The following is a 21079-nucleotide window of genomic DNA, read 5'->3' as shown; positions in this document are numbered from 1 at the left end:
AGCCTGGGCGGCTGTTTTTAGATCTGTAATAAAGCGATTTGGTGATTTCAAGCAATGGGAAGAGGAAATAAACTTCTTGCCTCATGTCCCATGCAGTACTCACTGTAGAGTCCCACAGAGATCCTTCTGAATTTGTGCAAGCAGGGCTGACCTTCTAGAAGGCCCCTGACCCTTCCCTTGCCTCTACAAGCTGGAGGAATGGATAAAGTGTGCTGGTCCCTAAAGCTTAGAGATAAAAATGGCACCACCTTTCTTAGGACACTTTTTTGAGTGCCCATTATCTTTAGAAAGTTCATCCTTTTCCCCACACCTGATTTGTCTCAGGAGAGGAGGGTACAGTAAATCTCCTAGGGCCCTCCATGTGTCTGTCCCAGACTTGGGAACTCAGTGGGAGGAGAAGAAAGCGGTGAGCTATGGCTTACGTAGATGTGGGTGAGTTTGGTGGAAAAGTACCACCAGGCGGCTTTTTTTTTTTAGCTCCGTAGGTTTGGGGAATATATTCCACCCTGGAGAGAAGAGCCCATTCTCCCCCAAAATACAAAGTTGCCATTTCTAGGTTCCCCAGTTCCTGGGATGAAGGTGACTCTTGGGAGATGGGTGGCGGGAGGTGACATTCCCAGTGGCCCTGAAACTTAGGAAGACAGATGAGCCAGGGTAGGGTGAGAAACTGGAAAATGAGCTGGCAGAAGCAGAAGCAGTCGCATGGGAAGCTGTCTTCATCTATGAAATGGGCAGGATTCAGGGAAGGACAAAACCCTCCTTATCAAGAACACGGAGAGGTCAGCAAGCCCTCTTGAGAAGTGTGCAGGGCTAAGAGGTAGGGGTCCATTCCCGGCTCTGCCCCAGCCTCATCTCAACACTTGTGTGCATTTCTTTGGCTATCTTGGGCCAGGAACCCAGGAATCACTTTGGTCATTTTCTAAGGAATACCCATGCCCCAGTATGGTGAGTTCTGGGGCTGCCTGATGAGCAGGAGTGGATCACAGCAGGGCTTTCGTGCTGAAAGGGTCCAGTGAGTCTAAGCTACACTACTAGGCCACCAGAGAACCTTCAGACATTCCTACACCCAGCTTAGGAGCCTAGTTTAGGACATAGGACCCAGCCCAGTGTGTTACCTGTGAGTGAAGGTTTATGGAGGGCTGGTTGGGGGAGTAGGGTCCCCCGAGGTCATTCCTGAGCAGGTTGTCACTGTGCATCTTGGTTTTGAGGCAGGTGATGTACCGGTTACAAAAGTCCTTGCAGAGTTCATTGACTTTCTCCAATTCCAGCAGGTGAATTCTCAGGACCTGGATTGCCTTCACCATCTGGAGAGAGGAGAGAGAGCTGAGCCTGGTGTTCAGATCACATTCCTCCTGCTGCCTTGACCTCCCGAGCCCCAAGGCCACCAGCGGAGAGAAACCCATGCCTTGCTCTGGGTATAAAGTTTCTCATCCACTGGATTTCAGTTCTAGCTACGGTGGCCTGCTGATGGTTTGCATGCTTTGAGCCCACTGTTAACACAACCGCTCTCGAGTAAAGGGTACTCAGAGAACCATAGAGCTAAAAGCCCAGTTCTCTAGCCCCAACCCTGCCAGTCATCGCCTGGGGGAGCTTGGGCAGTTGCTCTGAACCTTGTTGTTGGAAAAGTGGTATAATTAAGTCCCCTGTAACAACCATCTAGGTTTGTGGAAAGGATTGTAGGAGGGAATGTAGAAGCTGCGAAGTGTGGAACGCTGAGCAGGCATGAGGAAGATGGGGATCAGAGCTCTTGTGGGAGCCTCTAGGAGTCAGGGACTGTCTATTCTTAAGCATGTATTCTGAGGTCCTCATGTGACACAGGTCACCTTGCAGAGGCCCCATTGCTACTTGCTGACTGATGGGATCATCCTGCATGACTTAGCTGGGCTCTGAACAGCGAGCTGTCCGCAGCGGCCTTTTCTGTGCTCTTTGGATTGTGGTACGTGTGACTGTCTCTCTTCAGATGGACATTCCTCACCCTTCATGGCAACAGATGAGTTCTCAGTTTGGGCTTTTCTCTTCATCATTGTTATTATTAGAACAAGAAAAGTGCGACAGGAAGTTTGGAAAGTCAAGGAGGAAAATAACTGTCCCTGACCCATCACCCTAAAAGAACGATGATTTTCTTTTTTTGGTCTTTTCCACAGGCATCTATTTTAACATTGCTTTAGTCACCTTGTGCTTACAACTTTGTTTCCTGTTTTCCCCTTAGTTTATCAGTTGTATTTTTCTACACAGCAGCATGGTGTTCTCTATTGTCACTTCTGGCCTTCGAGCTTCTAGAAGGGAGAGAGGGTGTCTGATTTTCTTGCTTTGTTATCATTGGCACCAACACTCTGGACACTGAGTAAATATTTGCTGAATGGGTAACAGTTATTGAGTAAACATATTTTTAATTGTTGCCTATTATTTCATGTGTGTCCTCCTTAACCAATCCCTCATCATTGGGCATTTAGGCTACTTCCAATTTTTCAATTTTATAAAAAATGTTATAGTGACTGTTTTCCAAGCTTCCCACTTTGATTCATGTGTCTGCCTTATTTCCTCAGAGTGAACTCCCAGAAGTAACAGGAAAAAAAGTATGGACATTCTTTTGGCTCATGATAAATACTGCCAAATTGCTTTTCAAAAAAGCGTGTTCAAATGATTCTGGACCAATTGGACATTCACAAGTAAAAACAAACAAACAAAAAACCAAAACCTTGACTTAAGTCTCACATTTTATATAAAAATTAACTCAATTGGACCAAAGACCTAAATATAAGATAAAACTATAAAACTTTTAGAATAAAAATGCAGGAAAAAATCATGAGTTCCTAAGAGCAGATAAAGAGGTCTTAGACTTGACCACTCAAATTTGACCCAGAAAAGGAAAAACTGATAGATTAGAACTCATCAATATTTAAAAAGTTTGCTCTTCAGGAGATCTTGCAAAGAGGGTGAGAAAGCAAACTACAGATTGGAAGAAAATACTTGCAAACCATATATCTGACAAAGGACTTCTTTCTAGAATATATAAAGAGCTTTCAGAACTAAACAGTAAAAGAGCAAGCAACCCAGTTAGAACAGGGGAAAAAGACAACATCAGACATTTCACTGAAGAAACACAGATGGCAAGTAAGCACATGAGAAGATGTTCATCGTCATTAGCCATCAGGGAAATGCAAATTAAAACCACAATGAGATATCACTTACACACCTATCAGAATGGTTAAAATAAAAAATAGAGATAACACCATGGCCAAGAACCAGACACTGGATCACTCGTACATTACTAGGGGATGTGAAAAATGGTTCAGCCACTCTGGAAAACAGTGTAACGGGTGTTTTTGAAACAAAACTACATATATGCTTATCCTACACCCTGAAGTTATCCCAGGGAAATAAAATATATGTTCACACAAAAACAGTTTGTGAATGTTCAAAGCAGCCTGTTCTAACAGCCTCAAACTGGAAACAACCAAAATAAACTTTAACAGGTGAATGGATGAAGACACTGTGGTACGTCCATGTCATGGACTACTAGTTAGCAACAAAAAGGAACTATTGATACACTCAGCAACTTGAATGGATTTCAAAAGAGTAATTATGGTGAGGGGAAAAAAAAGCCAGTCTCAAAAGCTTACCTACTGTATGATGGCATTTATCCGACATTCTTGAAATGACAACATTATGGAGATGAAGAACAGATTGGTGGTGGCCCGAGGGTGCAGTGGGGGAGGGAGGGAGGAACTGGCAGAGGGAGGGAGGAAGTGTTCTCTCCCCTGACTGTCAGAGTTTACATGAATCTGTATCTGTGATACAAAGGCACAAGGCTAAACACGCACAGGAGTGCATGTAAAAAGGTGTCATCTGAATCAGATCAGTGGATTGTATCACTGTCAATTTCCTGGTTGTGAAACTGTATACAGTTATGCAAGAAGGGAATCAGAACTTCTTTGTATTAGTTCCTAGAACTGCATGTGAATCTGTAATTACACTGAAATGAAAAATGGAAAAAAGGGTGGGGCCTGTTGCCATTGGAGACCCACTGGTGTTGACTTAAGCAGTATCTAGGGAGTCTCTGTTTAATCCTACCCTCCCAGCTGTTGGCTAGCATCTTGATGCCTAGGAATCAAGGCAGGTAATCTCTCCCAGAGAATTCTGACGGTCAGGTGTGAGCAGAACCACATGACCGGACACTGGTGCCACGTTCCTCTCTGAGTTTCATAGACATTTCTAGTGGGGAACGATTGAGTAGTCCCTGGGTTAGCTTTTAGATTGCGTGATGGGCAGGAATGGTGCCTAACTAAGGGCTCTTGGACTACTGAATTAGACTAAGTGTCAGTCAAAGACAGTGACCAACAATTTTGTGTCTTCATGCAGGGCTCAATCCTAGGAACTTATCCTAAGGGAGTGCTCCCTCCATGGGGCTGAGATCAAAAGAGACTGTGCTCTCCCATGCAAAGAAGAGACTCGTGACTTCAGAATGGCTAATCTGGTACTGAAGGAACGTTTGCTCTCAATTTTCTACTTGATTTTGGCCATGGATATCTTGGTTTATGTCTTTCAGAATAATTAGCACCATACAAAAGCATTTAATAAATGCTCATTGATTGCTTGATAACAATACCCAAACCTGTCTTATTCTTACTATGTCTCAGACACTGTGTTAAACCTACCACATGCCTTCTCCTATTTATACCACACGACCACCTCTACAAGGAGGCACCATGATTGCCCATATTTTATAGTTGAAGAAAATGAAGCCCAGAGATATTAAGTTTTCTGTGTTTAGAGCCACATGGCTGGTAAGTGATAACACTAGGATGTGAAGCCACATGTACTATGTTGCTCCCAAGATGGGCTCTGTGGATTTGTGTAGATGGAGAAAAACAGTCTGAAGGGTACAGGATTTGGGAGTGGCCCAGTGATGGGAAGTATAGGGTATGAGGAAGACCAAATAGCTTTGGGGACATTAAAGTTTAGGATTTCCAGAGTTCTGCCTGTTAACGTTCCCTCATTCGGCTACTCTGGTTCCTCATCTCTCACTCCTGGCCTAGCTTACAGGAGTCAGAGTACTTCACCAATGTAGATGTCTGCCTCCTCCTGGGTAAAAAGAGAGTGTTGGACTATCAGGTGCTTTCCATTTTCTGCTTGCCTGAACATGACTTATGCCCTCAGTTCACTGACGGGGCTGGTAGGGGCCCTGGGAGATGATCTGGACTAGCGTCTAGGTGAGAGACCAAACTCTCTAGGATACATGGCTGCTCTTGTCTGAGGCGCTCCCAGTGAGAGCCTTTACTTCAGGTCCCCTCTATTTCTCTCAGCCTGCTGATTGAGAAGTTCTTTCTCACATGTAACAAGATCTCTCCTGCCTGAGTCTGAAGCACCTACCCAGGCTTCTGCAGGCACCTAGAACCCCTAATGCCTCCATCAATACAACCTCCCTTAATTTAATATTATCCATTCAACACAAATATGGAGTTTCACTCTATGTTATACAGGGAACAAGGCATTTGATTTGAAAAAATTGTCCAACTGGCTTTGTGTACTAGAGACAAAAATCATCCTAAGTCCTTAAACCTTTCTTCTTTTTCCTTTTCCTCCTTCCTTTTCCCTTCCCTTGTCTTCTTCCATTTCTTCTTTCCTTCGGTCTCCAAGCTCTCCTTTACTGGACTATTCCTTTTTTAATCAAAATTTCCTTTACTCGTTTGGTTTTAAATCTACATACAAGCATTCACCGCAAAGAAAGGTGTACATATCTACTCATTTCTTTTCTAAAACATAGCCGATAAGTACTTATTAAAAAAGAACCAGAAAGTACCAACACATAAGACAAAAAGACAAAGTAAAATCTACATAGAATGGTTTTGTTCAAATGAAACACACAAGGAGCTTACACCACATCTGGCACCCAGTCGTCAAAAGCGGACCTACTTTTTGGTCTAACAAAGCACAGTCGAAGGATGACTTTTTTATGGGATAATAGGCTTGGTTTAAAGATTTAAGAAGGGAGAGTAAATCATAATGGTATTCCGAGGCAATGAATATGGAGGACCTATTCAATATTAGAGACAAAGATGGGCTGTACCATTAGTGGGGTGGCTGGTGGGCAGAAGCAAATCTGTGGGGGTTGTTGTCAGACACCCTGAATCCAGGCCTATTGTTTACAAAATTGGGTGTTACTGGGCCACGAGTTCTGTGAGCCTCAAATTCCTCATTTGGAAAATGGGGATAACAATCATTGCTTGCTTTTAAGAGTTGATTAAGGCTAAAGGCAATAATGATGTGAAAGTATCTTAGAAACCAGAGGGAAGCAAGTGCATATAATTTTTTAAATCTCTTTTAATAATTTCTAATATCCTGTTGGCTTTTCTACTGTTCTTTCATATTCAGCGAGTAGAAAAAGAATCATTCCCAGTGTTTTTCCTCCTGTATTTACGTTTAATAAATCATCCTCTATCCTACGCGTTTGCAATTTTGGGTTTTTGCTTCTAAATCAGAATAAAACTCTGATTTATTAAACTATTTTTCTAAGTGATCAATGCCATATAAAAAGTTATTTCAAATCTTCTAGAGCAATAACAATTCCATTTAATTTAATACCATCATCAAACGTGATGAATGTGTTCTCAATCTTTCCCCCTAAGTCTTGCTTCACCTCCAGCTTCTCTCTCTGCTTTCTCTTCCAAAATAAAGAAACAGCCCTTTTCTACTGAGAGGTACCCTTCAAACAAAGCAAAATGATCTTTAAAAAAAAAAAAAAACAAAAAAAAACCGAAGCAAAATGAGAATTGACCTTATATTTTAGTCTTACACCCCTGCACACTAGCTCCTCACTGGTCCCAGGAGAATACACAAGGACTGGGGCATCTTGTGGGCTATGAAGTTGCATGGTGGGATGTCCCAAATCTATTATTGCCTGCCTGCTGATTTTGGATGACCTGTATAACTCTATTTGTAAAACTGAGGATGATAATACCTACCCTGTAGAGTGGGTATGAAAATTGAATAAAATGATGTATGCAAATGTTCTGGGCACATAGTAGCTATCTGATAAATGCCTTTTCTTTATGCCAACACTCTCCCCCATCCCACTACCCCAAGTTCCTTTCTAAAAAGTGGCCTTCTGTAGGGTTGTGGCTTTTGCCCTTCATAGTCATAAATCCTTGCCTTCCAAAACACACACATACACACACACAACACACACATATATATACACCACTTTATGATTTGCAAAATGCTTTTTTCATCATTATCTCATTTGAATTTCACAACCACGGGGACTCAGGTGACCTAAATTCCATGCAACAAGTTGGGGGGCAAGTTCTTTTCACCTTCTCCTCCCTCAGCAATTTGGGAAGCTGGAACTACTCTCCCTCACTTACATACAAGAGAGTTTCTAAACTTGCATTCCTTAAAGTGCTCAGATATTTCCTGTGGGTCATTAGGGCAGCCAAAGCTAAAATCAAACCAAAAATTGTTCCCGAACCGGCCAGCTGGATCTGAGCAGTTGGAAGTGCGGGGTCCCTGGAACAAGGAATGGGAGAAAGGTGAAGACCAGGGATGGGAGAACTGCCAGACAACAGGGGGATAAAATGGTGATGCAAGCCATCAGGCATGACAAGTTCAATGACTTTTAAGTCAATAACATGGCACTTTGCCTCCAATGTCCTCAGAATTTGGAGCAGCAAGTGGTTCAGAGGGAAGAGGCAGGTGGGCTTTGGGAGTTAGACCCACTTGGTGCAAATCCCAACTCTGTAACTTATTGGCAGTAGGACTCTCACTCCTTGATCTTCTTTGTAAAATGGGGATGACAAGAACTACCTCGTGGGGCTGTTATGAGAATTACATAGAGAAATGTGTTGGAGAACAATGGGTTTTGGAAACTGAGCCTTGGGTCTTCCACCGACTGAGAAATACTGGACAATTTACTTCATCACTGTACTTTACTTTCCCCATTTTTCCTGTAAAATAGGATAATAGTAGTGACTCTCTCCGCATTGTACTGAGGATTAGATGAGATGCAGCTAGAAAGGACTAAAACCAAGACCAGGCACATAGAAAGCTCTAGGAGAACAGTGGCTATAGGTCAGCATGGGGGCTGAGTGGGGGTGTTGGGAGTTCGAGACCTGCACAGTATCTGTCTTGCACGCCTGCCTTGGGACTGGCAGTGTGATCTTGAACTAAGTGAGTTCACCTTGCATCTCAATCTCCTCGTTTTAAAGTGGGGATAGTAATACACACATACTTGTGGGTTTGAAGACAAGATTAAATAAGGTAATATAGGTAAGGCGTTTACAATAGCACCTAGTAAGTGCTCTATAAATGTTAATCACAACTAGCTTTGATTAGTCTCACTAGCATTCCCTATCTTGGTGTTGGTAAGATTCTCTGCTCCTATGTAGATGGCGAGAGTTGGGCGGCAGGCTGAAGTGAACGACTCTGATCGGGGCCGCCTGAGGTCTCTATGGACACAGAGCTCTGGCCCGGCTCCTTCATGTGCCTCCTTATTCACAGCCTCCAGCCTCTGGCCCTGCCTTTTTAGAGTGGGCCCACGGGCCTGGGGGGCCCCATTTTGGAGCAGGCTTTGCGGTCAGGCAGCCATAATCTGTCCCTCGAGCCACACCAGAGTCTCATTAAAACGTGCCCCATAAATGTTAAAAAATTTACACATAAAAAAATTCCATGCATGAAACTGAAACCTTACGTTTAACAGCCTCGGTTTGAAATCTTGCATAATATATAAAACCTCGGCACTGCACTGGGGGCCCGTAAATCAGATTTTATAAAACAAAAAGCTTTTACCTTTCAAAGGGGTTTGGGGAACTTGCAAATTTTACAAACTTTACCAACTGCCAGTCAGAGGCTGCTGGGTCCAAGCAGGGGATCGGTGGGCCCAATGAGAAATGGGCCTGGTTGGGTGTAGGGACTTGGGGGGCAGAGAGTATCCCCAGGGAGCTCAGTGGGGGCATGCTGGCTTAGCCACCACAGGGGTGAGAAGCCACCTCCATAGTTCTGAAACAGGGAGGTAGAGAAGGTCGGAGAGTGGGTGGCAGGGGATGAGAGTAGGCGGCAGAGAGAGGTGGGGGTGTGGAGATGCTGGTGGCATTTATAAATGAGGGCTTTACTGTCCCCAGGAAGAAGAGAGGTGGGGAGACCTTGGAAGGAGCAGGGTATTGGGAGCCAACAGACCTGGGTTCTGGTCCTAAATGATTCATTTCCCTTCTCTGGACTTCAGTGTCCCCATCTGTAAAATGGGGAGTTGCATGTGCTGGACAGTCTTCTCTCAGTTGTGTTTTCCCTTAGCATTTTGTGACTCTTAAGTTTCTCTGTGGGCATCAGTGCTGTGGGAGCAGCTGGATAGCCAGGAGAGGGATGTTCCCTCAGAAGCCTACGATCTGGGAACCCCTGATCTTTGGGTAGCTCTGGGAGAGCGCAATCAGCCGTTCCCATGGGAACTTGTCTGGGAGACCGGTGCTGGGAGCAGGGGAAGGGATCCTCAGCAAGCCAGTTTGCTTGGAGGAATGAAGGACAGGCAGCTGGAGGTGGGGGGAATGTATGTCCTAAGGGCTGACATGGGGCCTATGGGCTCTCTGAGCTTGGGAGAAAGCAGGATCAGAGCATGACCTGAGGGCCCAGAGAGGGACAAAGTTTTGGGGGACCCCCACATCCTTCTGACAATCCCATCTGTGAAAGTCAATATTCAAGGGCAAAGGAAAGCCGCCCTGACACACATATATATAAAAAATAAATCTCTCAATTATCTCAGCTCATTTGCTTGGGGTCTCTCATTTTATGTCCCTGCTCCGCTGCGCAGTATATCTGTCCGGATAAAGAGTTACAGTCCGTTGGGCTACGTGTGCGGGGTTGTAAAAAATACAGATGCCAAATTAACTGGCTGTGGCACTCAGCAGCTGATTGAGCTGATAATGACGCGATCTGACCTTTTTCTAATTTCTAATTATGTGCATCTCGGCTGTGCTGGCTACATGATTCTTGTTCTAATGACGGCTCCCATGGTTGGCCTCTCCAGCCGCCCCCTCCCCACACAGGACTACAAATGGGGTGGCAAAGGGCACTGCTCGACTCCCCAAATGAAGTTGCAGGGTCTCCGCCCCACCGTCTTCTTGATGGCCAGGAGGAGATGCCGGGAAGGTGGCTCTCCTTACCTTAGCGATACTGCATTTGAGATTAACCTTCCGGATGCCACGCATTTTTAAAGGACATTTGGTTCCACATGCCATCTTGTTAATTTTTTTTTTTTTTTTATTGCCATGACATGAGAGAGGTGTATTAGCTCTACAGACGAGGAAACCGAGCTTCAAAGGAATTAAATCATTACAGTCGCACAGGCTAAGCTGTGAAGCCAGGCTCGCGTCCTCCTTCTCCAAGAGCTCCTTCAACTCTCTATTCAAACACCTGACCAGTCAGCGGCCACTAACAGTGGCTAAGACCTAAGTAAATCCGGTCCACCTGGGCAGATGTGGTGTCTGAGGTTGTTCTGCCCACGGACCGTTCCCAGCCTGATCACCTGGGATAGAAGACCAGGGGACATCAGGGGTCTGGGGTCCCTGGGGCAGCCGCTGCTGTATCCACAGCCCCAGGTCAGGTGTGCAAGGAGCAGACACGTAATGGAGGTCTGTTGGGCAACATCAAGAGATCGGATTCTTTGAGGGAACCAAAACCTGAGAGACCCAGGTAGTGTTAGCAAGGGGAAAGCACAGAGCTGCAGCCCCTTTTTGGTGAATTCCAGGTTATCCTAGAAAAGGAGGCTGTTCTCAGGTGTGCCTGCGAGAGCTTCCCCTGGCAAGGCATGCGAGGTTTTTTGCCCCAGGGCTCCTGCTCCTTAAAAATGGTTCAGTTCCTTTCCATCACTCAGCCTAATTTGAGGTATTTTCTACCGACTTCGGCGTCAGCTTCTTTTTGTGTCACGGGATAAGAGTGGCTCGTGGCCCTGCCAGGCCCGTTCCAGCTCCCCAGAAATAGCTGCCTCGTGTCTCCTAGCCCTGTGGCTGCTGCGGGCCTAAATTCCCAAGACCTTCTTCGCAGGGGCAGTTCCGAACTGGTGACCTGCTGGGGAGGGTGGGGCCGGAGCAGCCTGCAGGAAACCGGACAGTCAGGAGGCTAGGCTCCTGGGGCAGTGGGGCTGCTCCAGCCCAGCCGGGGGAGACGGAGGGCCGGCCGAGCAGAGTGGACCCGCGGCCCTCAGGTACCCGCGCTAACAGGCCTGACGGCCCGCATGTGCTCCCCTCGGCAAGTGCCCCCCTCTCCTGAACAGCCAGCCCCGCTCTCACACCTCACCAACCTCCAGGCCAGGCTGGCCTCTCCTGGCAGCTCTTGGGGACTCCATAGAACAGCATGTCCCGCTCCCGCGAGCAGCAGCGGCGCGGGTAACTCACAGCGCGGAATACCACGGAAATCCCTGAGTCGGGCCCGAAGGCGCGCTGAGTGCGCAAGCGCATGCACATGCGTGGGCAGGCGCGCGTGTGCGGACGTTCTCTTCCTGTTTTTGGTGCCACCTTTGCTTTTCTAGTTCTGTTTTCCTTTTGGGAGCAGGTATTAGCTAAACTCTGGTTATGAGAGGTCAGCCCTATAATCAATTCACGGAGGAGAGTTTTGTAGTTTCCAAATTGACCATGCATGGTCTAGCTAATCCACCCACAGAAAAATCAGGAATTGTGGTTAATAATGACTCATTCCGGGATATCTATCGTGATGAATGAACAGAGCAGCTGCTCTGTTTCTCTTTCTCCCTCAGTAGAACTCCCAGGGCTAGCAGAAAATTTGAGATGTCACCTACGGTAGTGGTTACCAAATCTTATTGATGATTGCAGTTGCCTGGGAAACTTAAAAACATAGAATCACAAGGTCCCATCAAACGTACTGAATCACAATGCCCAGGAATATATATTTTAAAAACCCTGTAGTGATGATCTGGATGATAAATGGGTTTAGAAGCCTGGTCTACATGCCTCAGTTGGACAGGACCTCTATCAGCCTTCTCAACATGACTGTGTCTCTGGGTCTTTTCCTCTATTGATGTGTTTGACTATGCCTGTCGCCCTCACTCTCCACACTGTAGCACACCAGCCATCAACTCCTCCCTGTGCAGCCCAAGACATATTTATTAACAAGCCAGGACTCCTCAGAACAGCTACTACAGACCTTTTGGCTCCTACGACCCTCCGTCCTTCCTGTCTGCACTGCAAAGGTTGGGGGCAGGGTGGTGGAATGCAGGTGCAGCAATGAGGAGAGAACACAACGCCTCTGGCAGCAAAACCTAAGCATGCAACTCTTCGTTTAAGGAATCAGCAATGGTACTCAACTGCTAGAATGGGTACATCTAGGGCCTGCCCCAGAGTGGGCACCCCACATTTTCTGTTGAATGAATGGAATGAATAAAAGGATCATTTCTAGGGCTTGTGGAAGGATCAGAGGGTGGGACCCTAGCCAGGGTGGGGGTTGGAGGGTCTTTACCAGATTGTCCAGTTCTGGGTCATCGCTGAAGAAGGGTTTGTGCTCCTGCTCCTGCTGGTGGACAAAATTCTCGATGTCCACATCAAAGCTGGCGGAGGTGATGCACTCTGAGCCCTGGGTGGCCTGTTCACATTTCTCAAACAGCAGCGTCAGGAGCGGGAAAAGAGGGTGCCTGCGGGGATATCAAGAGCTCACACATGCGCACACACAGAGACCTGATGTTGGCTGGGCTCAGAAGCCACCAGGGCCCCTTTCCCACACTCCCGTCACTTCTTCTCCCAAGGTCCTACTTCTTGAGACCATCCCTGGTCCCCATGCCAGCCTGGATGCCAGCACTCTCATGCCCTGGCATGGAGGAGCCATTCTTCTGGTTCCTGGAGGCCTTAGAGGACTCTATTCCGCCCCCCGCACCTGACTAGGTGCCTAACTCTTCTCTTAGGTTAGAGAAGCTGTGTGGATATTGGCTGAGAGAGGAGGGGTATATGCCTTCACAGAAATAAGAGCCCATTTCTGGTTCAAGGTCAACCTGGGAAGGACATGTAGGAAGTATCCAGAAAAGTCCTGGACATGAGCAGTAGTGGTTTGTCACAGACTTGCTGGCCGTCTGGCACCAGCCGAGGGCAGCGGACATGCACACCTGTGTGTTTGCCAGTGTACACAGATGGATGTGTGTGAGCTTGAATATGCGTCCACATGGGTGTGTGGGTGTCTCTATCTGTCCTTCGTCTACTGGCTGACTCAGTTTAGGTCACACATCCCAGTTACATGTACGACGTCTCCCTGCACCTTTTTCTCAGTGCACACTTAGCACAACCATGACTCAACAATTAATGGCATTGCTGTTCTCTTCCAAGATTGTCCCTGTGTTAAGGATCACTGTATCCTTAGGACCTTGCCCTGAACGCTCACTGCAGGCACTTACTAAATATTTGGTGGCAGATGATGAATCAGCAAATTAAGACAGCATGAGTGTGAGCATGTGTGAGTTTGTGGGCATCGTTCCAGGATGCATTATGTAAGCCAGAGTGCCTACTTCAGTGCCTGACAGGCTTTAGGGGGCCTCACGTAGATATCACCAAGTCTGGGAAGCTTCCTTCACTCCCCCGCCCCTAACCTATGCTGATGGCTCTCTGAGCTCTTTGTTTTATTGTCTGCTTTCCTCACTAGACTGTAAGCCAGATGAGGGCAAGAGCCAAGCCCGCCTTACTCTTCACTGTGTGTTCAGAGTCTGGAAGAGGTACGTGGATTCCAAGAAATATCCATTGCCTATGATATGTGTGTGTCTATTTGCACATAAAAGCACACATCATTCTTATTTTTCTGCAGGACATGAACAGTGAGGTCTTAGCATCTAGCATGGGTGCCTGGGTTTCACAGATTGTTGACCCTGGACTGGCACCCTCATTCCCTTTCACTGCGATTCCAAAAGAACGTTTGCCCATGGACTCTCTTCAGTTCCTTGGGATCACACAATCCAGCTCTAGTCTTTCTGATTAAGCCCTGTTGGCTGGGCGAGGAGGAAGTTTGTGTGTTGGCCGTAGCTGCCAGGCCTCTACCAACAGGCGTGTTCTAGACAGCATGGTCCGATGGAACTTTCTGCAGGGATGGAAATGTTCTACGATCTCCTCTGTCCAATATGGAAGCCACTAACTATAGGAGGCCAACGGACACTTGAAATATGAGTGTGGTGCCTGCAACACTGAATTTAAAATTTATTGAATTGTAACTAACTTTAATGTAAATAGCCACATTTGGCTAGTGGCTAGCATAATGGGGAATACAGTAAGCCCTGAAAAGGAAAGCAGATCATGCTTTTTCCCTTCCTGTACTCTATAACCACAGCAAGAGGAAGACTGACTATCCAGCCTACACAGGGTTTGCATGTAGATGGGGAACCCCTAGCAGCCTGTCCCATGCTTGGATGCTAATAATTCTGGGCAAGAAGACAGAGGTGCTCAGTTCCATCCATACTCAGCCCTACACCTGCTGGGCACTCTGCTTGGGCTCAGGGGCAGTGGTAGACGAGGAGAGATACATTCCTGCTTGGGACGAGCCACTTGGTGGGGAAACCTGCCCCTGGACACCATCTCCTGACCCTCATTTTGGGAACTGTTGCATAAACAGCTGCGCCCCCCACCCCTGCCAGGCTGCAGCCTAGGTTACAGTCTGGGGAGGATAAAGGGTCAATGTCTGGGGATGGTGCATGGGCAGCCCCCTGTGGCTAGAAGATCCATTCGACTCCTAGAGGAAGCTGGAAGGGCAAACAATGGTTTCCCTGACCCATCCGGCTGAAGACAAAGAGAAAACCAGGTGAAGGGGTTAAACTCCAGTGTAAGTCTTCATTTGCAGCCACTAATACCGCAGCATATTATAGTCTAATCTAACCTGATCCCAGTTTAATGCAAGATTCTCCTTGCCCTGAGTGGAATACCAAAGAAAGCCTCAGTGGCTGTAATTTAAGCAGAGCCCTGCAGTGGTTTAGCTGAGGGACATGAAAGGCAAATTCCAGACGGTGTTATGAATTATTGCGCCTTATGAACCTTCCTACTCTCAACAGATGCCTGCTGCCATTTAAACAGCCACTAGATCAATTAGGAATGAAAGGCACAAATCGACTCTGTACAAGGGCACTAAATTACCAGGAACTAATAATCCGCAGCATCGTGCCAGGTGGTGGGGGTGCAGCCCCGGCCCCAGCCCCGCAGGAGCCGCCGGTCACCGCAAGCTCCTTCCTCGCCGGTTGCAGGGAGGGTAGGCAGCGGCTGCATGGGGAGGGGGTGGCCTCTGTGTGTGCATGCATGTGCACCTGGCTTGCATGTAGGCTGTCGATGAGAGCAGGTGCCAGTGGTGCCAGTGCCAGTGGTGCCCATCCTGTGTTGCTATTGTGCGTGCACATGACACGTTTATGCGGGAGGCGTGTGCATGTGGGCCGTGGCCTCGAAAGCAGGGTACAGGTTTTGCATGCTCTGAGTACTGTGTGCATATGCCCTATATTGTATGTAGTGTGTGCACGCGTTATGTTATTTGTATGCAGTATGTGTGTTTGTGGGTTCCGTGTACACAGCATGAATGTCATGTGGGATGGGGGAGAGGGATCTGCTAGTGATGGAGTCTCCCCACATTAGAGTTCAGGTACGCGGGAGAGTCTTCTTCTTTGCCACTGTCCGTGCCCCTGCAGGGCAGAGAGTAGTCAGGGAGGGCCTCTTGGAGGAGGTGACATCCAAGTTAAGCTTCAAATGATGAGGAAACAGTCAGGCAGAGATCTGGGGGGGGGGTGTGTTCCAAACAGGGTGTGGGGGGAAGCAAAGCATTTAAGACAGGAATGAGCTTGGCACGTTTCTAGAACAAAATCCAGATGAGTGTGTTTGGAGTGAGGTAGGTAGGTAGGCTAGGAATGGAGGGAGATGAAGCTGAAGAGAGAAGCAGGTGTTAGATCATAGGCGGGAGGGTGAGGAAGGATGGGGACATTGTCAAACACTCTGAGAAGCAATGGGCAGCTTCTGTGTGGAGCCGCAGCATGGGCCCTTTTTATAAACTTCTCACTTCCAGGTGTCAGATCTCCCCAGAATGTGTGTGTGCATGCGTGAGTGTGTGTGTGTGTGTGTGTGTGTGCAGGGGGGGCATATCTGGGGTGTTTTCTATGGCCCCTGCTATATCTCAAGAAGAAAGAAATATACTTTCTATTGCTGCCTCCCCCCACCCCCAATTTAACCAGGGGCCCCTGGAGCACAGAGTGGACCTCGTGGATACTGGCATGGCCTCCTCTCTCCAGCCCCTTCCTGCCTGAGCCACACTATCAGCTCCCAAATTTCTCTTCTTATCTACCACCCTCCCCCAGCCACTCTGATCCCTGGATCCCTGAGCCTAGGGACTCAGATGGCACCTGGGCTTGCCCACGGCTTTTGTACAAATGTTAGCCAAGGTCAATGAGCTGCCTGTGGCTCCCACGCTCTGCCCGCCTGGATCTCTCCATCAACCCAGACTGCTACCTGCTACCTCAAGCGTGGGGACTGTTGAGACACTCTGTATCGCCCCCCACCCCTGAGAAACAGGCTGCTTTCCAATGACCTGGCTGGGTTCTGTGACCACAGTCATGCCACTGGTTCCCAACACAGTCCCCAGCCCCTTCCGCGGCTGCCCGGCTCTATAGGTTAATCTTTATTTCTAAGCTACCTTCCAACATCACCTCGGAAGGCTGGAGATGAGGCCGGAAGCCACTGCTGCAGGCTTAGGGTAGGGTGGGGTGAATAAGGCAGAGACCACGGGAGCTGGACATCTTAGCCACCTGGGACACGAGTGGTCCTGTCTGAACCAGGTGAGGGATGGGAGGAAAGATTTCCAGATGGGTGTGGGATTCAGTTCTTTATTTTTGGCCTTCCCTAAGCTTCAGGTTGTCTAGCTACAGTGGGTTTTAAGGAATTCCTCTTCCTGCTGTCCAGATCTGTCCCATTGCGGATCAATATCCTTCAGAGGCTAGAAGCAGGAATGTGGAAACTCAGTCCCCAGTGCTCAGGCGATGATGAACAAGATATGAAAGATGGCCATTAGACTTTATTTCCAAAGAGCGGAGGACATTTGACCTCCATAAGAACTCACCTTCTCCCTCCCAGATCTTTCTCCACTCTTCTCCCCCTGTCGCCTCCCGCCTGACCGCCCCCTCCACCCCAATCTCTCTTAAGCCGTTCAAAATTTGGAGGAAATAAATCTCACTGCACTAATTCAGTGAGAGTTTGAGCCTCGTCAGTGCAGAACAAATAAAAGGAGTGAACTGGCATGACATTTTACTGCAGAAGAGAGGTCGTTTCCAGCCACTAATAAAAAGGATTTGACACAGACTAATAAAGAGAAATGAATTTCTCTAATGGCCTAATTTAGCACATTCAGCACTGTGCCTCTGCCTGGGTGCTGGGGCCGGGGGGGCGGGTGCGGTGGGAGCCGCGAGTGCGGACAGAGCCCGGAGCCGGAGCCAGGAGATGCAAGGCTCGAGGAGAGGGGAAGAAGAGCCGATTTCGAATAACATTTTACTATTTCTTTTTTCTTTTCTGAGCCCCTACCCCCACCCCCAGCCACACGGCCTCTTCTCAAGAGCAATGGAACCAAAATCAAGCTCAAGATACACAGTCTCTGTTAACGATCCAAAGAAATAAAGAACGCTCTCCCCAGAATGCGGTCCTGTGCTAGCTTAAGGAGGTGATTAAACCGGATGTGTTGATTTCTACAGGGGTTTAAGCCATCGTTTGGTTTAATTACTTCTGACATTTCTGCCTTCGCGTTTTTTTAACATCACCCATTGGCTGGCCTGAAGGCCCAGTCTGGGGCTCAGCTTTGTGGGGCTGCCCCCACTGCCCCACCCCAGGGAGCAGATCGGAGCTAGGCCAGGGTTTTGCCTGTAGCCTTTGGCAGCAGTGAACTCTGCCCTCTCTCTAGCCACCGAGAGGCTGAGCGATCCCTGGCTCCGGCCCCAGGTTTTCTTCAGGCCGAGCAGTGTTGCCCATACCACCTGTCTCCTGGTGGGCTTCTGAGAGCCTCCCTGGGCAGGCAAGCCCCAGCACAGCCCATCTTATGCCTCTCCACCTCAGGACAGATATTAACATAAACTGGCCTGACAGGTTTCTCCACCACTTGCAAAGCCCCCCCCCCCCCCCCCCCGTGGAGACCACCACTTCCTTGGTAATTCATATACTCATCCCTAACTGCAAGTTCCCCTGTAAGACTAAAGGACTCTTGATGTTGGACCCTTTTCTGCTTCTCTTCCTTCCTCCTGGGGCAACCTGGGTTTTTCGGAGAAAACAAATTTTTTGGACATTTCTTCGTAGAGGGCCAGAAATACAGAAGCAGGGGCAGGAACAAGTTAGAAAGAATGCAAAAATACAGAGCTTCAGGGAAGCTCAGATGCAAAGAACACAAGAGACAGAGAAGAGATCCATAGACAGAGAAGAGATCCGTAGATAGAAGCAGAGCACCACAGGCTGGGGGCAGGGGGCGGGGGCAGGATGGTCACACACAGGGGGGCACATTAGTGTTGAGTTCTCTTTCTGGGTGATAAACCTTGTGATTCACAGTCATGCCACTCTGTCACTTCTGAGCCTCTCAGCCATCCCTTCCCTTGTGACCTTGGCCAGGACTGCAGACCTCAATTATGGGTCCAGCCAAGTGTGTGGCAGCCTCCCTGACTGTCCACCTCCTCTCCCTGTCACCGACCTTGGAGCCCCCAGCCTGTCCTGCACCTGACCTCACAGCCCAGACTCATCTGGCTGTGGGGAAGATGGGCAGAGGAGGCCCGGGGTCAGCCCTCACCCCCTCCCTAAACCCTGGCTGCTTCTTCCAATGGGAACAGGGGCCAGAGCCTCCAAGACCCTTCCTAGCTGGGATGAAGGATGGACCGTTCAGAAGGTGGAATGGTTGGTAGGAGAGCGAAATTTTGGGGTGGAGATGTTCAGTGATGAGCCGGTCAGTGGGACAGCGCCCTGCTCAGGGTCAGACTGCAGCAGAGCACATGGATCCATGGGCCAGGGAGGTGGGGGAAGGTGGGAAAAGCAGGGACTGGGCTCGCTCTGCAGTCACCCCCCTCTAGTCTCCACTGACAAACACGGTGCAGATCTCGAGTTGCCCAAGGCCCACTACCTTGGAAACTCTACCTAGGGGTTGGCACTTTGATCCTTTATTTCCAGTGCCTTGGGTCAGAGGTCATTGGGATCAGAGAATCGCAGACAATGCCCTAGAACCACCTTCCAGGACAGCCCCCTGTCTTTTTCCTGGGCACCTATTCAGGGCCAAGAAGCTGCACGACAAGTATTCATGAACTGATAAAGTCCACATCCTCAGACGAACATTCCAGTGGCTTCAGGCTGTGGCCCCAGACTTCTTTTCACTAGTTATTTCTTAACAGAGTTGGCAGAGAATGGGGTGTTGGCCAGACAGCAGGTGGCCCCTGACCCGCTGTCTCCTCACTAATCCCCTTCACCAACTGAGGCAAACGGGACTGCTCACTTTTGCTCCTGCTGCTCCTGCCCTCGGAACTGTGTTCCTGCATCCCCCCCCCGTCCCTCTTCGTCATCCTCGGTATCCATCTCCAGATGCCATCCATTCCACCAAGGCTTCCTCATGGGTCCCTTCAGCAAAAAAGCAATGGCCTCCCCAGAAGCATCCTTGGAAATGCCTTGGGGTTTCTATCTTGACCTTGCTTACAGTTCAGGATGAGAAGCTCGGTGGCCCAAAATAAGCTCGGTGGCCCAAAATAAGCAAGCTCGGTGACTTGGGGGCAGGTTACTGACCTTTCCTGAGCCTCAGTTTCCTCTTTTATGAAACAGAGCTAACAGCACCTACGATGCAGGTTATCATAAGGATTCAAAGAAGAAACACATAGAGTGTCTGGCACTCAGAAAGCTATCAATTAATGCTTGTTCCATTTCCCTGGGAAGGTGTGTGGGCACCTTTCTTCTTCAGAGCAACACTGACACCATCGGCTCCAATAAATTTCTATTCCCATATCCACTGACTCATTTGGCAGGGAAAACAAGCCCACATGCCAATTCAAATAGAGGCACAGAAAGAGGAGGAGGAGAGGCAACGTACGATTTATCAGAACTCAGAACCTCTCTCTCTCTTTTTTTTTTAACCAAAAAAGCACTGCCAGTAGGAATTTATTTTTATTTCCCTTATGACACTCATTAAATTCTACTAACTATAGTTGTTTGTGCACAGATCTCTCTTCTTCATGATGTGCTGAGCTGCTCTGGTCCATGAGCTCGTCTTCTCTCTTTTTGAATTCTCAAGGGTCAAGCACAGTGCCGGGCACACAACAGAGGATCAATAAATATTTGGTGAATCAATGAGCGGGAGCAAATGAACCCTGGGAAGGAAGGTTCTAAGACACAGTCCTAAAGTTCTTTGGGACTCAGACTCCACCCCTGGACTCAGATCAGACGTTGCCATCTGGCAGCTTCTAGCTACAACGGCTACAAAAGGACCTGTCTTCTTTGGGCTCTGCTGGGTGTGTGCAGGGTGGGGGCCAGCAGGATCCTGGAGGGAGGGGAGTGAGCGTGAAGGAAGAGCTCACCCAGCCCTCCATTTCTCCTCCCCTCGAAGGCACCAGATGGAGGGAGCAGAGTGGGGTGGGGGAGAACGAGCCAGCAGCTCCTGGTTGGATTATTTTTACTTCAGGTGTGACGTTGAAACCATGCGGGTGTATTTTTAGTCCTGCCTAGTGGGTGGTGTGTTCGCCTGGGTTGCCTTGGAGAGGACTTCTTCGTGTTGCTAAATTGGAATCGCATCTGCTAGGGTTCCTGGGCTCTAACCAGTTCTCTACCCTCCAGGTGGGTGGACAGGTCCATTCTTGGAAAGGGTGGGGCCCAGAGTGGGCCACAGTCTGCTCTGTCTCCATCCTTTCATCCACACACACACACACACACACACACATACACACACCCTCCCAGCGCCTTAAAAATAATGATAATAACAATAACAATAATAATAATAAATGTGAGATCTCAAGGAAGTGATTTCTGAGCAAGTCTTCAAGGCCAAGAATACAAACAACCTAAAACTTGAGACGGGTAGAATCTCAGGTCCAGCCCCTTCGTTTTAAGGAGAGGTGACCTAGACACAGAAGAAGGAGGTG

The 21079-nt window shown here is 48.3% G+C and overlaps 1 protein-coding gene across 4 annotated transcripts in view; it reads right to left on the bottom strand.

Moving 5' to 3' along the window:
- The window catches only part of PKNOX2 (PBX/knotted 1 homeobox 2), a 304551-nt gene that overhangs the window by 32223 nt on the left and 251249 nt on the right, over positions 1 to 21079 (bottom strand). For all 4 annotated transcript variants that reach the window (XM_044258141.1, XM_044258138.1, XM_044258139.1 and 1 more), the window contains 2 exons: positions 12460 to 12631; positions 1116 to 1304 (listed from right to left, as the gene is read on the bottom strand). In XM_044258141.1, the coding sequence (XP_044114076.1) occupies positions 1116 to 1304; positions 12460 to 12631 (361 nt within the window). The remainder of the gene's footprint in view (positions 1 to 1115; positions 1305 to 12459; positions 12632 to 21079) is intronic.

This window comes from Neovison vison, chromosome 7 (genome assembly GCF_020171115.1).
Source record: "Neovison vison isolate M4711 chromosome 7, ASM_NN_V1, whole genome shotgun sequence".
NCBI classification, from domain to species: Eukaryota; Metazoa; Chordata; class Mammalia; order Carnivora; family Mustelidae; genus Neogale; species Neogale vison.
The sequence above is the reverse complement of the archived record's forward strand: the minus strand, read 5'-3'. Positions and strand labels throughout refer to the sequence as shown.